The sequence below is a fragment of the Babylonia areolata genome, chromosome 6, assembly GCF_041734735.1.
Source record: "Babylonia areolata isolate BAREFJ2019XMU chromosome 6, ASM4173473v1, whole genome shotgun sequence".
In the NCBI taxonomy this organism is placed as follows: Eukaryota; Metazoa; Mollusca; class Gastropoda; order Neogastropoda; family Buccinidae; genus Babylonia; species Babylonia areolata.
Genome location: NC_134881.1, coordinates 40,432,369 through 40,449,270, shown reverse-complemented (window position 1 = coordinate 40,449,270; position 16,902 = coordinate 40,432,369). Strand labels below are relative to the sequence as shown.

The 16,902-nt window shown below is 43.8% G+C and overlaps 1 protein-coding gene across 1 annotated transcript in view; it reads right to left on the bottom strand.

The window, feature by feature from the left end:
- LOC143283010 (uncharacterized) overlaps window positions 1–16,902 on the bottom strand; it is a 69,591-nt gene that overhangs the window by 27,931 nt on the left and 24,758 nt on the right. The window contains exons 5-12 of the mRNA XM_076588994.1: window positions 15,989–16,210; window positions 13,243–13,336; window positions 10,101–10,296; window positions 8,235–8,418; window positions 7,604–7,711; window positions 4,958–5,046; window positions 3,064–3,210; window positions 168–279 (exon numbers count right to left, since the gene is read on the bottom strand). Coding sequence (XP_076445109.1) covers window positions 168–279; window positions 3,064–3,210; window positions 4,958–5,046; window positions 7,604–7,711; window positions 8,235–8,418; window positions 10,101–10,296; window positions 13,243–13,336; window positions 15,989–16,210 — 1,152 coding nt within the window. The remainder of the gene's footprint in view (window positions 1–167; window positions 280–3,063; window positions 3,211–4,957; window positions 5,047–7,603; window positions 7,712–8,234; window positions 8,419–10,100; window positions 10,297–13,242; window positions 13,337–15,988; window positions 16,211–16,902) is intronic.

Sequence of the window (16,902 nt, the reverse complement as noted above, 5' to 3'; positions counted from 1 at the left end):
AGCGTACCTTAGGTTCATTTTCACTAGAAAGGCTGCCTAACCTGTACTTTTCACAAGAAAGGCTATTTCTCATGAGTACCTCCGTTTGAGAGATTATGCCACGCCGACAAATCAAAGCAGACTTTAAGAGAGACAGTTACCACTCTTTATTGTGAGTCAAACCAGACCTTGTTTTTGTCCGTGGGGTCAACGGGGGCATCATTGTTCAGCAGCACGCTGCACGTTTTGGTCCAGCCTTTGGACGCCGCCAAATCCAGGGGGGTCCACTGACTGTAGTTCCTGTGGCGGGCAGACAACACATGAAGGTCTGTCAACTGTTCAGTTAAAAAAAAAAAGAAAAAAAAAAAAGATGAACCCTTTCAGCCGTTTAACTCTCTCCATACAAACGGCGAAAGAGACGACGTTAACAGCGTTTCTCCCCAATTACCACCATCAAAATATTACAAGCGGAAGGCTCTTACACTGAAGAGGTGAATGTTGACAAAGAATACCACAATTCTGACAACGGAAGCTAAAGGTTGGATCATTGAGACACCCACTGGACATCCGAGGGGTCTGTGTAGAGGAGAAGAGAGGACTGGCCATACTGAGTGAGTTAAGGTCGTCTGCCTGTGCAACCTTCCCAGCCTGGCATGTTTTGGCCTGGCTGCATCAACGGGAAGGGGTGCTTCACTTCAGGCACAAATTTATAGCAACTGCTCAACCAATAGCTACCGAACTTCACATGACTGAAATGAATTTTTTTTTTTTTATACAGATTGCTTAAGTCTCAAGACAAAGGGTTTAATAGTATACATGTAACTTTAAATCAAAAACAGAAATAGTAAAATGTCAGCTTCTGTCGATGTTGAAGGTTGTGGGCTATCTTACTTGATTGTCTACACTGGTTACTAATTTCATCTCCTTCACTTTCCCATGAAATATTGAAAGAATTATATGACAAATCGTCATTATTTGGGTTGAATTCGCTGCAAGAGTCCATCATAATTTCACTGAACTCTAAACTGTGCAGTAAGCCTTTGACGTTTTACCATATCTATGCGGAAAACCGGATAAAAAACCCCACACTATTCGTTTAATTTTTGGAGTGAAACTTCGCGTGCCAGTGAGGAAGGAAGTTAACTTGGAGTCACTTCCCTTACACAGAGGTTTAATGCAGAATAATGAGCTGACAAGCAGGTTTGAATAAACGGGTTTCTTCGCATGCCTGTCAGGCGAACTCAGGTGGAGAACAACAATCAGTGGCGCACGCTTCTCAGGCAGGCACAGGGTTGAATGAGTTAAAACCGCTGGTCTTTTGCAGCCATCAGGGTAGTAAAGGGAGTGTCTGGGGCTCGGCACTGGAAGGCAGGGAACAGTCCTCACCTTCTGAAATTTTAGCTTTCCCAACCAAAGTCAGGTACCCATTCAATCACACCTTGGGTGGAGTGAGGAAAATTGGAGTGAAGTGCCTTTCCCCAGGACATAACACCATGCCCTTGACCTTGTAAAGTGCCTTTCCCCAGGACATAACACCATGCCCTCGACCTTGTAAAGTGCTTTTCCCCAGGACATAACACCATGCCCTTGACGTGGAGTGAGGAAAATTGGAGTGAAGTGCCTTTCCCCAGGACATAACACCATGCCCTTGACCTTGTAAAGTGCCTTTCCCCAGGACATAACACCATGCCCTTGACCTTGTAAAGTGCTTTTCCCCAGGACATAACACCATGCCCTTGACCTTGTAAAGTACCTTTCCCCAGGACATAACACCACACTGAAACAGTGCCCTTGACCTTGTAAAGTGCCTTTCCCCAGGACATAACACCACACTGAGACAGGGCCCTTGACCTTGTAAAGTGCCTTTCCCCAGGACATAACACCATACAGAGACAGGGCCCTTGACCTTGTAAAGTGCCTTTCACCAGGACATGACACCATGCCCTTGACCTTGTAAAGTGCCTTTGCCCAGGACACAACACCACGCTGAAACAGTGCCCTTGACCTTGTAAAGTGCCTTTCCCCAGGACATAACACCATGCCCTTGACCTTGTAAAGTGCCTTTCCCCAGGACACAACACCATGCTGAAACAGGGCCCTTGACCTTGTAAAGTGCCTTTCCCCAGGACAAAACACCATGCTGAACCAGTGCCCTTGACCTTGTAAAGTGCCTTTCCCCAGGACATAACACCATGCCCTTGACCTTGTAAAGTGCCTTTCCCCAGGACACAACACCACACTGAACCAGTGCACTTGACCTTGTAAAGTGCCTTTCCCCAGGACAAAACACCATGCCCTTGACCTTGTAAAGTGCCTTTCCCCAGGACACAACATCATGCTGAAACAGTGCCCTTGACCTTGTAAAGTGCCTTTCCCCAGGACACAACACCATGCTGAAACAGTGCCCTTGACCTTGTAAAGTGCCTTTCCCCAGGACACAACATCATGCTGAAACAGGGCCCTTGACCTTGATCCCTGGTGATCACTGGCTCAGAAGTCCAACACCTAACTGATTCTGCCACAACGCCTCCCCAATATGTATATGACATTAACATTTGCTCTTTAAAAAATCATAAAAAATTCAAGCTATAATTTCTGTCCACCAATCATGTAAAATGCACATGAAATATAAACTACAATTTCTATCCTCTAATCATGGAAAAGTGTCTTTCAACTGCATCCGATGCAATTACACCATTGATAGAGAATACAAGCCTTAATTTCTGTCCACTAATCATGGAAAAGTAAGCGTCTTTCAACTGCACTCGATACACAAACACCATTGATACAGAATACAAGCTTTAATTTCTGTCTACTAATCATGGAAAAGTAAGTGTCTTTTGACTGCACTCGATACACAAATGCCACAGACACAAAAACAATGAAAAAGAGGACTTCCAAATTCATTTCAAGGTGGGTGGTCACAAATGTATAATACCTCCTTCTTCTTCGTTCGTGGGCTGCATCTCCCATGTTCATTTGTATGTCCACGAGTGGGCTTTTACATGTATGACCATTTTTACCCCACCATGTAGGCAGCCATACTCTGTTTTCAGGGGTATGTATAATACAAAATGTAGATACCTTGCTGACACGTCCGCTCCCAGCTCCAGCAGCACCTCAGCCACCTTGTTGTGTCCGTACTGCGCCGCCAGGTGGAGGGCTGTGTTGGAGTTGTCATCCTCGTCGTGAAGCACTGTCTTGTCCATCCGCACGATTTCACGCACGATGCTGCAAAATGTGACCCCGACACAGGTATTTCTCCCCTTTCTTTCTTTCTGTATTCGTTCCATGGCTAAAACTTAACCGTTCACTACTGGTCAGAACTTTGTGCTTGTGACCTTTTTTTTCTTTTTTAATCCCTCCAGTAAGACAGCCACATTCCATCTCTTGGGATGATGTTTAACTCTCTCCATATGAACGGCGAAAGAGACGAGCGTTTCACCTCAATTACCATCATCAAAATATTGCAAGCGGAAGGCTTTTATACTGAAGAGGTGAATGTTGACAAAGAATACCACAATTCTGACGACGGAAGCTAAAGCTTGGGTCATTCAGACACCCACTGGACATCCGAGGGGTCTGTGTAGAGGAGAAGAGAGGACTGGCCATACTGAGTGAGTTAAACATGATACCAGTGTGCAGTGTGCATGTTTTAGTTTTGTGTCATCCTACCCCATTGGTTCAAAATGGCCAAGTCTTCTCCAAAAGGCGGAACAGGATGTAACAAACGTGCAAGATTTTTTTTTATGTTCCCGCAAGGAACATTAGTTTAGGTCCCACCCGTAGGACTAGGAGGGGACTGGAAATCTGCTGCAGAGATGTTCACTCTGAAGAGAACATCTCCGCCACTAACCTGGCTACCTCATGTGGAAACCAAAGCCCGGATGCTGGAGCAAGAGTCTGACACCTTAGCCACAAGGCCAACAGGACCCAGTACAGATCTCAAAACTGAAAACTGCATGGGATGTCCTGCATCAATTATCAGTGCAGAATAACAGACCATTAACTGGGTACGAGAGATTTTTATGCACATTATAAGAAGATATTAGCAAAGGGTGTGTTATTTGGTTTAGTCCATGTCAGAGTGGTTGTCAATAATTTATCTGTTTAAATCCTACCTCATATTTTCTATCTTAACATTCTATGTTATACACATTTGCACTGAATGATGCACTCACATAACCACACTACACAGACACAACCCCCTTCTAACATACACACACTACACACTACACACACACTCACACACACTACACACACACACACACAGAGTACACACACACACCCACACACACTGCACACACACACACACACACACACTCACACACACACATACACAAACAGAGTACACACACACACACACACACACACACACTCACTCACACACACACAGTACACACACACACACACACACTCACACACAAAGAAATAGAGCATCATACTCTGTAGAGGGAAAGCTGAAGAGCACACACCTCTGTAATCACCAAACAGTCATCTCGTTAGTAATTACCACCCCCATCTCCAAATGCTGAATGCTGAAAAATCCTTTAAAAATATCTCTGGATTTAGACACAATCCACAAAACCTTTTTTATTTTTATTTTCTGCAATTGGCTCATACCCCTATACTTCAATAATATTTCAGGAAAAAAATATGTCTGCATTCCCCCCCCCCCCCCCCCCCCCCCCCCCCCCCCCTGTACTCAGCTGACTGATGAACAAACATCCCATAGTAAGACAATAAAAGAAAAACATGAACAAAGAAGTGAGAACACAGTTTCAGTTTCAGTTTCAGTAGCTCAAGGAGGCGTCACTGCGTTCGGACAAATCCAGATACGCTACACCACATCTGCCTAGCAGATGCCTGACCAGCGGCGTAACCCAACGCGCTTAGTCAGGCCTTGAGAGTGAGAACACAGAGCAAGAAGAATGGGACCCCCTCAGAGAACGGAGGCAGCACAGAAGCGACCACTCACTTGGTACGACCAAACTTGGCAGCCAGGTGCACAGGGGTCTGCTCCTCCTCGTTCTTGCTGTCGATGTCCGCACCGTGCTTCAGCAGCTCCTGTCCAAACAAAAACGAGGGAAGATTCACCACCATGCTCTGTTTTGCTCTCTGCCACAAGAGACGCCGTGGCAGAATCTGGCACTGGACTTCCTGATCCAGTGTGTTCACCAGGGATTAGGGTTCTTCTTCTTCTTCTGTGTTTGTGGGCTGCAACTCCCATATTCACTCGTATGTACACGAGTGGCCTTTGACATGTATGACCGTTTTTACCCCGCCATGTAAGCACCCATACTCTGCTTTCAGGGGTGTGCATGCTGGGTATGTTCTTGTTTCCATAACCCACCGAACACTGACATGGATTACAGGATCTTTAACGTGCGTATTTGATCTTCTGGTTGCGTATACACACAAAGGGGATTCAGGCACTAAGCAGGTCTGCACATAATCATGTTGACCTGGGAGATCGGAAAAATCTCCACCCTTTACCCATCAGGCGCCGTCACCGAGATTCGAACCCAGGCCCCTCAGACTGAAAGTCCAACGCTTTAACCACTCCGCTAATGCACCCGTTGATCAGGGTTTGATGCTCCCGTTTTGGGCATGGTGTTGTTGTGTCCTGTGGAAAAGGTACTTTGCTCTGATTTTTATCACTCCACCCAGGTGTGTACCTGGGTACCTGATTTGGGTTGGGGAGGGTTAAAACGGTGGAGGAAGAGGACTGGGCCCTGCCTTTCTATGCTGAGCTCCAGACACCAGTGAGATGGAATCGCTGACCTGATGACTGTAAACGGCTGCAGCATAAGCCTACGGTTGGGCCAACAGTAAAATGGTTCCTCCACTACTGCAGTGGGAATTTATTTGCAAATAAGTCTTTTGTGAAGGGCTATGACTCCAAAACTAGGAGGCAAGACTGCGCTGGCTCTTAGTGCTGTAGTCTAAGGGGCCAGTTACTCTTTGGGGACCATCCTAATACCAACTGTCCTTATGCCATCTTGCCAAGGAGAGTTTGGATGAAACTTGGGCAACACTCTCCACCAGAATCAAATTCTGGTTGACTGGCGCAATAGCCGAGTGGTTAAAGTGTTGGACTTTCGATCATATGGCGCCTGGTGGGTAAAGGGTGGAGATTTTTCTAATCTCCCAGGTCAACGTATGTGCAGACCTGCTAGTGCCTGAACCCACTTCGCGCACATACGCAAGGAGAAGATCAAATACACACATTAAAGATCCTATAATCCATGTCAGCGTTTGGTAGGTTATGGAAACAAGAATATACCCAGCATGCACACCCCCGAAAACGGAATATGGCTGCCTACATGGCGGGGTAAAAACGGTCTCACACGTAAAAACCCACTCGTGTACATACGAGTGAACGTGGGAGATGCAGCCCACGAACGAAGAAGAAGTAATTCTGGCCCAGAAAGTCGGGACAGCAGTTGCCTCCTCTGCTGTTCAGGTGGTTTACAGTTGGAAACGACTGACTATCATCACCAAAAATGGTTATGGGATTTTCAACCTTTCTTCTGGCCTGACTGTGAGAACACAAGCATTGGCACGTTCACACTGCTTACAGTCAGAAACAGCCAGTTAGCGGCTGATCAAGTGCCTTTCAACAAATCCTTCTTTTCACGGAGAGACAGCGAAAGGTATTTAACATGGTGCACACGGTCAGACCTTGACAGCATAATGTACACACCAAACAGAACAGTAATGACAATGTTTACCTTGACAATGTAATGCAGATCCCTATCAGAATCGTAATGATCTATTTCTACCTTGACAATGTAATGTAGATCCCTATCAGAATAATCACATTAACCTTGATAAAATAATGTAGACCCAAATCATTATGACCTAATTTACCTTGATAAAATAACATCGACCCAAATCAGACTGACCAAATTAACCTTGATAAAATTATGGAGACCCAAATCAGAAAATGACCCAATTAACCTTGATAAAATGATGCAGACCCAAATCATAATGACCCAATTAACCTTGATAAATTGATGTTGACCCAAATCAGAAAATGACCCAATTAACCTTGATAAAATGATGCAGACCCAAATCAGAATGACCCAATTAACCTTGATAAAATGATGTAGACCCAAATCATAAAGACCCAATTAACGTTGATAAAATGATGTAGACCCAAATCAGAAAAAATGACCCAATTCACCTTGATAAAATGATGTTGACCCAAATCAGAATGATTCGATTTACCTTGATAAAATGATGAAGACCCAAATCAGAATGACCCAATTTACCTTGATAAAATGATGTAGACCCAAATCAGAATGACCCTTTCTTTTGTTTTGTTTTTTGTTTTTGCTGCCCCGCTCCCATGCCGCTCATTTTAGATTCCCCCATACACGGCCACACCCGGGTTCGTCCGTCGCAGTTCCAGCGTCGGCAGTCCACAGGGAACCATCGATGTTAGGATGCCAGGAGGCCACACACCAGAGGAGACCCTGCACTGCTTCTGAGTCACTTCGGTGGTGTTCAGTGGTGCCTGTTCTGTTTTAACGTACTTAGGACACCATCTACTAAGCCCCCTACTAACGACAATAACGGCTTAGTCGCGGAGCCAAACAGTGAGCGTGACCCAATTTACCTTGACGATGTCCAGGTACCCCTGCTGAGCAGCAATGTGAAGAGGACTGGTATCATACTGGTCGCTCGTGTTGATCAGTTTTTTAAGTGGGGGATAAGACAGCAGTTTCTGCACACATTGACACATGTATCAAAAACTACAGCACAAATGTGGTTTTGTTCGACGTTCATGAATGTAAAAATGTACATCGTTACATGGACAAATTCACGGTCACTCTTTCTTTTTATATTTTTTTTAATACACATAGTCATGCATATGCAAGCAAACACACATACAAACTTAAGCTTTCAAGACACATTTATATATGGAACAAATATATATATACATACATACAGATTTTTCTTCACACACTGACACCGATAAACACGCACACACTGTGAGTTCACTCAGCAGATTCCTTTCTAAGACTTTCATTCTCTGCATCATGTTCTACCTGTCTGCATATCTTGAGGTGCGTATAAATAAATAAGCCTGTGCTCTATTTTTTTTCCTTGCAATTTACTTAGTCATTCATTCATGCATCCACTGTGCAAATTTCTTCATCAATTTTCTTCCCAGACATTTTGTTGCCACAAGGTCCCCCCCCCCCCACGCCCCCCCCCCCCCCCAACCCCCCCCCCCCCCAGCTCACCGACAGCACTTCCAGCTTGTTCTCCTCAGCAGCCAGATAGACCACCGTTTTGTCGTACTTGTCCACAGCGGAGTAATCTGCCCCTTTCTGCAGCAACAGCTCCACCGTCTCAGTGTGGCCATATGTGGCCGCCAGCAGCAGAGGGGTGTAGTTGTCCTTGTCACGCCTGTTGATGCGTGCCCCTCTGAAAAGGTGGTACAATGTTGAGTTTGATTTGTCCTTGTCACGCCTGTTGATACGTGCCCCTCTGAAAAGTTGGTACAATGTTGAGTTTGATTTGTCCTTGTTACGCCTGTTGATGCGTGCCCCTCTGAAAAGGTGGTACAATGTTGAGTTTGATTTGTCCTTGTCACGCCTGTTGATACGTGCCCCTCTGAAAAGTTGGTACAATGTTGAGTTTGATTTGTCCTTGTTACGCCTGTTGATGCGTGCCCCTCTGAAAAGGTGGTACAATGTTGAGTTTGATTTGTCCTTGTCACGCCTGTTGATGCGTGCCCCTCTGAAAAGTTGGTACAATGTTGAGTTTGATTTGTCCTTGTCACGCCTGTTGATGCGTGCGCCTCTGAAAAGTTGGTACAATGTTGAGTTTGATTTGTCCTTGTCACGCCTGTTGATGCGTGCGCCTCTGAAAAGGTGGTACAATGTTGAGTTTGAGTTTGACCAAGTCATGACGGGTGCAACAGCCGAGTGGTTAAAGCGTTGGACTTTCAATCTTAGGGTCCCGGGTTCGAATCTCGGTGATGGCGCCTGGTGGGTAAAGGGTGGAGATTTTTCCGATCTCCCAGGTCAACATATGTGCAGACCTGCTTAGTGCCTGGACGCCCTTCATGTGTATACGCAAGCAGAAGATCAAATACGCACGATAAAGATCCTGTAATCCATGTCAGCGTTCGGTGGGTTATGGAAACAAGAACATACCCAGCATGCACACTCCTGAAAGCGGAGTATGGCTGCCTACATGGCAGGGTAAAAACAGTCATACACGTGAAAGCCCACTCATATACATATGAGTGAACGTGGGAGTTGCAGCCCACAAGTGCAGAAGAAGGCATCCTTGCCAGGATGAATGGCACCCAGCTTGCAGCAGCCATATAACATTCATTGATACAAAAAATTTTCTTCCACCCTTGCTGGAGTCTGCACTAGTGGGTCAAGGTGAAGTATGTGTTGTTAAATGATGAGTCTGTTCCTTATTACTATTATCAATTAATGTTTTTTCTAAATAATCCCCTCTCACTCTCACTGCTATAAATCAATGTGTCATCTTTTTCTTTTTCTCTTCTACATTCATGGGCTGCATCACCGATCTGTATGAGGGGGCTTTTACGCATATGCCTAATTAATTATTTATCTTTATTCTTATCTTATCTGTCTATTATAATCAATGTCCAGTATAGTAGGCTATGTTTATAATTATATTCAAATAATGTTTCTTAATTCTTTCTGTTTTTACATTAAGAATACTAGTTATTACCTGCAGTGTGTGGATGGATGTATGCATGAAACGGTGTATATGATATTTTTTACATTTGTATCTTTGTAATATTCGTAAAAACTGTTGTTGACTTTTACAGTTATGGTCCCCATGTTGTTTACTTGTCTAAGTTGTGATAATGCACCTGACCAAATTTCTCCAGTTGGAGATAATAAAGTTATTCTTATCTTATCTTATCTTACCCTGCCATGTAGGCAGCGGTACTGTTTTCAGAGTTGAGCATGCAGTGTTCTTGTTTCCATAATTCCGTAAATGTAACATGTCTGTATGAGAGTCTATGTGTGCTTGACTGAAACCTGACACGGGAAACAAATGATGAGCGCCCAGTGGCAGTGTTTGTAAAGCGCTTTTCCCCCCTTTCCACTTCTCACCTGTCCACAAGGAACTTGACAACCTCTGTGTGGTTGAGAGAGGCGGCTTTGTGCAGAGCGGTGGCCTGCTCATCGTTCACCACATCAATGCGAGCCGAGTTCTCCACCAGAAGACGGGCGATGCGGATGTCCCCCGACATGGCCGCCAGGTGCAGCGGGTACATGTAGTGCTTGCGAGGGCGGTTCACTTCAGCGCCTGTGGAACATTAGGTCAAAAGGTTAATGGTCCTGTAGCCTTTTACAGCCTATCGGGGCAGTTTCAGTTTCAGTTTCAGTAGCTCAAGGAGGTGTCACTGCGTTCGGACAAATCCATATACGCTACACCACATCTGCCAAGCAGATGCCTGACCAGCAGTGTAACCCAACACGCTTTGTCAGGCCTTGAGAGAAAAAAAAATAAAAATAAAAATAAAATAAAATAAAATAAAATAAATAAATAGATAAATAAACAAATAAAATAAATAAATAAAAAGACAACATATCATATCCACTGATATTCATATCCACTCCCTCTAGGGCTTGTCGCAGGAAGGCAGTGTCCAATCTTTTCCTTTCAACCCAAGTCAGGCGCCCTTTCACATCTGGGTTGAGTGAAGAAAACCTTTAAAAGTCACCAGAGGAGGTGTAGGAGGTGGTGGAGGTCTGGAGTCGACCGGAGGGAGCGGAGGATGTGGAGGAGGCGGTGGATTGGTGTTGTTGAGAGGGCCAGGAGTAGAGGGCCCAGAGTGTCAGCGAATCGATTGCGATCGCGCCTTAATTTTAGTGTGATCGCCCAATCGAGCTATATAATTATGTAACCTGGTTGGAGACATAATTTAACAAAAAACAAGAACGCCAGAGAATCGACAGACAGACAGAAAATACAGAAAAAAAATTAGCCGTATGAAGAGCACAGGAACAGGAGTCATGATGGTTGCCGGAAAAAGAGGGCGCTAGTCATGGGGGCAAAGGGGAGGTTACCTACTTCCGGGAGGTTATCGGCCGTAGCTACTTTCGTTTTCTCTGCATAGGCCGATAGTAGTTTGCACAGGACAGGAATGTCAGACCCTTGCCGGAGTCTGCACTTGTGGGTCACGGTTAAGTATGTGTAATCAAAATAGGAGTTAAGTGTCTTCTCCCAAGGACACAGCACCATGCTGAATCGGGGTCTCCAATCCTGATTACTGCCATGGCGCCTTTCAGTGGAACATCGCTGTTCCGTCACTGAATCTTTCACATCGCATCTTTAAACACACTTGCTCAAACAATATTCTAAACTATAGATTCCACCCAACCCGACCCACCCCCAAGTTCGTCTTTGTGTGCATGTGCGTGTGTGAGCGTGTGTGTGTGTGTGTGTGTGTGTGTGTGTGTGTGTCTGTGTGTGTGTCTATGTGTGTGTTTGTGTGTGTCTATGTAATTGTGTGTGTGTGTGTGTGTGTGTGTGTATGTGTGTTTGTGTCTGTGTGTGTGTGTCTGAGTGTGTATGTCTATATGTGTGTTTGTGTGTGTCTATGTGTGTGTGTGTGTCTGTGTGTGTGTCTATGTATGTGTGTGTGTGTGTGTGTGTGTGTGTCTATGTGTGTGTTTGTGTGTGTCTATGTGTGTGTGTGTGTGTCTGTGTGTGTGTCTATGTGTGTGTGTGTGTGTGTGTGTGTGTGTGTCTATGTGTGTGTGTGTGTGTCTGTGTGTGTGTCTATGTGTGTGTTTGTGTCTGTGTGCAGGGTGGGGGGTGGGGTTAGTGGGTGAAGTGGGAGAGGTATGTGAGTTGTGAGTGATGTTGCACTGTTGTTATTTTATTCTATACAGTGAACATGTAAACAACAAGTATAAAGATAAGGATAAAAGACAGACCCTTTTGGGATCTTTCCAAAATGAAACAAGTGTGAAGCTGAGTGTGGATCTGCGTCTGTCACATACACACAATGGAACACGTGTGTGAAGCTGAGTATGAATCTGCGTCTGTCACATACACACAATGGAACAAGTGTGTGAAGCTGAGTGTGGATCTGCGTCTGTCACATACACACAATGGAACACGTGTGTGAAGCTGAGTATGAATCTGCGTCTGACACATACACACAACGAAACAAGTGTGTGAAGCTGAGTATGAATCTGTGTCTGTCACATACACACAATGGAACAAGTGTGTGAAGCTGAGTATGAATCTGCGTCTGACACATACATACAACGAAACAAGTGTGTGAAGCTGAGTATGAATCTGCGTCTGTCACATACACACAATGGAACAAGTGTGTGAAGCTGAGTATGAATCTGCATCTGTCACATACACACAATAGAACACGTGTGTGAAGCTGAGTATGAATCTGCATCTGTCACATACACACAATGGAACAAGTGTGTGAAGCTGAGTATGAATCTGCATCTGTCACATACACACAATGGAACAAGTGTGTGAAGCTGAGTATGAATCTGCGTCTGACGCATACACACAACGAAACAAGTGTGTGAAGCTGAGTATGAATCTGTGTCTGTCACATACACACAATGGAACAAGTGTGAGAAGCTGAGTATGAATCTGTGTCTGTCACATACACACAATGAAACAAGTGTGTGAAGCTGATTATGAATCTGCGTCTGACACATACACACAACGAAACAAGCGTGTGAAGCTGAGTATGAATCTGCGTCTGTCACATACACACAATGAAACAAGTATGTGAAGCTGATTATGAATCTGCGTCTGTCACATACAATGAAACAAATGTGTGAAGCTGAGTATGAATCTGCGTCTGTCACATACACACAACGAAACAAATGTGTGAAGCTGAGTATGAATCTACGTCTGTCACATACACACAATGGAACAAATGTGTGAAGCTGAGTATGAATCTGTGTCTGTCACATACACACATACAATTTTCTAAACATACTGAAAAGTCAGCCATACCATTCCTTTTTCTACAGGAGTCCAACAGGTTTGAGGAAAAAGACAAATGAAATTATTGAATCTTTTGAGTTCTATAAGGAAGATATAAACACACAGAAACTGAAACATACGATAAAGATCATACTCATAGAAAGTACTGAAAAAAAAAACCAACAAAAATTTTCTGTTTATTTAAAAGTGAAACATTTATATCACACTCACACATCTATCAAGATTCACACAAAAAACACACAAAAAAACAATGCTACCAACGTTTTTCCAACACCATTTTGGCCACTTCATAATGGCCGCTGTCGACAGCAAGGTGAAGACAGGAGCTGCCCTCTATGTCCTGGTCCGTCACCATCTGTAAACAACCCAACCAACCAATGCTCAAATCATGGCCTTGAAATCAAAACACGTCATGCTACTCTTGCCCAACCAAACAACAAAGCCACAACATCAGGTATGAACACCAGTCGCTTCTTAAAACCAGTGAAAGAGAACACAAAATAATGTTAAAAGGCTGTTTAACTCACTCGGGATGACAAGTTTTCTCCCTTGTTTTTCCCACAGACGGCCCATTTGTAAGGGTTTGGAAAAAAATTACAAAAAATACAAAATACTGTGTAAGAAAATGAAACTTTCAGAACTGGTTTATTACGTGTTGAGCTATTACATAAAAAAAAAAAATCTAATTTCTCATCTTATTTTTACAGTTTTGCCATATGTAGAAAATACTGCCAATTTTTCACCCCGAATCACCATACCCATGCTCGCTTTCTGCATTAAATTCGCTTTCTTCTTCATCATCATCCACCTCTTCAATGTCCGACCCTTCAGTTTGTAGCATTTCAAGTACTTCGGCAACCCTAAAACGTTGCCGTCACTGCCTTGTTCGCTTCACAACATTCTGAGAAGAGCCCGCTTTGCTAACAGGCTGGCACGTGAGCAGACGACAGGTCAGTGACTTTGTCAGCGTGTGTGCGAGACGGGCCACACATACCAGGCTGACCAATCATAATGTTCGATTGTGGAGTGACCCAGAATAGCGCACTCTGCTTGGCTAATCACAAAATCACGTGTACAGTGCATGATGGAATTTTACTTTCGGAGAATACTATTCCATTCCTTTGTCCGAATCCGAATACATTTTGTGTAGGAATGCGTGAGCATTCCTTTGTCCGGAGAGAGTTAATCAAACAACGATAAAAAAAAGACAACTCCATCCATGTCCTTCCTGAATCAATAGGGCAACACCCAGAACAATAACCTCTGTTCAGTCCTGAACAAAACAGAAACCATTAATCTAGTTTTCACACATCACACATGAAACAGTCTATCAACATTCAAAGTCCACTCTCTTCACATAATCATAGTGCAAACAGTCGCACTTAAAAATAAATCATTCTAGCCTAAAAACAACACCCAGTCTCCACTATCCTCACATTAGAAATCATTATGCAAACAAACATGAGGTTACCACAAATTCTAGCCAAAACTAACATTCAAACTCCAATTTCCTCACATCAGAAATCACTCTGCAAACAAACACACCCATTCCTGCCTAAAAACAACAACCAATCTGCAAACAAACACACCCTTCCCAGCCTAAAAACAGCACCCAATCTGCAAACAAACACACCCTTCCCAGCCCCTAAAAATCAGCACCCAATCTACAAACAAACACACCCTTCCCAGCCCTAAAAAACAGCACCCAATCTACAAACAAACACACCCTTCCCAGCCTGAAAATAATATCAAATCTACAAACAAACACACCCTTCCCAGCCTGAAAATAATATCAGATCTACAAACAAACACACCCTTCCCAGCCTGAAAATAATATCAGATCTACAAACAAACACACCCATTCCAGCCCTAAAAACAACATCCAATCTACAAACCAAACACACCCTTCCCAGCCCTAAAAACAACATCCAATCTACAAACAAACACACCCTTCCCAGCCTAAAAAACACCACCAAATCTACAAACAAACACACCCTTCCCAGCCCTAAAAACAACACCCAATCTACAATCAAAAACCCTTCATAGCCTAAAAACAACACCAGACCTACAAACCAAACACACCCTTCCCAGCCTAAAAACAACACCCAATCACAAACAAACACACCCTTTCCAGCCTAAAAACAACACCCAATCACAGATCTGCAAAGAAACACACCCTTCCCTGCCTAAAAACAATACCCAATCTGCAAACACAGACACCATTTCCAGCCTAAAAATAACTCCTAATCTGCACTCTCCTCATGTTAGAAATCATTCTGCAAATAAACAAACACACCCTTTCCAGCCTAAAAATTAGCACCAAATCTGCAAACAAACACACCCTTCCCAGCCCTAAAAACAACATCCAATCTACAAACAAACACACCCTTCATAGCCTAAAAACAACACCCAAACTACAAACAAACACACCCTTCCCAGCCTAAAAACAACACCCAATCACAAACAAACACACCCTTCCCTGCCTAAAAACAACACCCAATCACAAACAAACACACCCTTCCCAGCCTAAAAACAACATCCAATCTACAAACAAACACACCCTTTCCAGCCTAAAAACAACACCCAATCACAGATCTGCAAAGAAACACACCCTTCCCTGCCTAAAAGCAATACCCAATCTGCAAACACAGACACCATTTCCAGCCTAAAAATAACTCCTAATCTGCACTCTCCTCATGTTAGAAATCATTCTGCAAATAAACAAACACACCCTTTTCAGCCTAAAAATTAGCACCAAATCTGCAAACAAACACACCCTTCCCAGCCCTAACTAAATCAGCACCCAATCTACAAACAAGCACACCCTTCCCAGCCTAAAAATAATATCAGATCTACAAACAAACACACCCTTCATAGCCTAAAAACAACATCCAATCTACAAACAAACACACCCCTTCCAGCCCTAAAAACAACACCAAATCTGCAAACAAACACACCCTTCCCAGCCCCTAAAAAACAACCACCCAATCTGCTCTCCTCTCCTCACATTAGAAATCATGACCCAGGCCTCGGGGGTCTTGGCGCCAGCCTCGAAGAGAGTCTGCACCAGCTCCACGTTGCCCTCGGTGCAGGCGTAGTGCAGGGGCGTGGACTGCTCATTGTCGATGGAGCGCAGGTTGGCGCCGGCCTCAATCAGCATGCAGGCGATCTCCAGCTGGTTGTGTATGGCCGCCATGTGAAGCGGGGAGATGCCTTGTTTGTCTTGGGCCTGGGGTTCGAGCATCAGCAAAACATAAATTAAAATTGAAAAAAAAAAAAAAGAAAAAAAAAATCAAGAATTTTTCATTATTTTCTTTCAAAATATCTTTTTCTTCTACTGGTCTCGACCTAATTCAGGCAACTCCGTATTTCATGGATCAACATATATTTCTTCTACACACACACAGATATGTGTGTGTGTGTGTGTGTGTGTGTGTGTGTGTGTGTGTGCTTGTGTTCCTGTGTGCTTTGCGTCTGACTGTGTTAGTATGTATGTGTTCCTGTGTGTTTTGTGTGTGTGTGTGTGTGTGTGTGTGTGTGTGTGTGTGTGTGTGTGTGTGTGTGTGTGTGTGTGTACATGAGAACGTAATCATCCATGTGTATTATTATATATATCTTTAACTTTTACTTTTAAAAAATGAATGTAGCAGTCGTAGCACTCAGTAGCAGTAATAATAATAATAATAATAATAATAATAATAATGGATACTTATATCGCACACTATCCAGAAATCTGCTCTTGGCGCTTTACAAAAATGCTTTTGTTAACATAAAACATTACATCTATGTTACATACACACACTAAAATGTGACTACACACACACACACACACACACACACACTGCATACATACATTTTAACATACATGTGTATCAAACAGCTACCCTAACACACACGCACACATAGGCAGGCACAAACTTA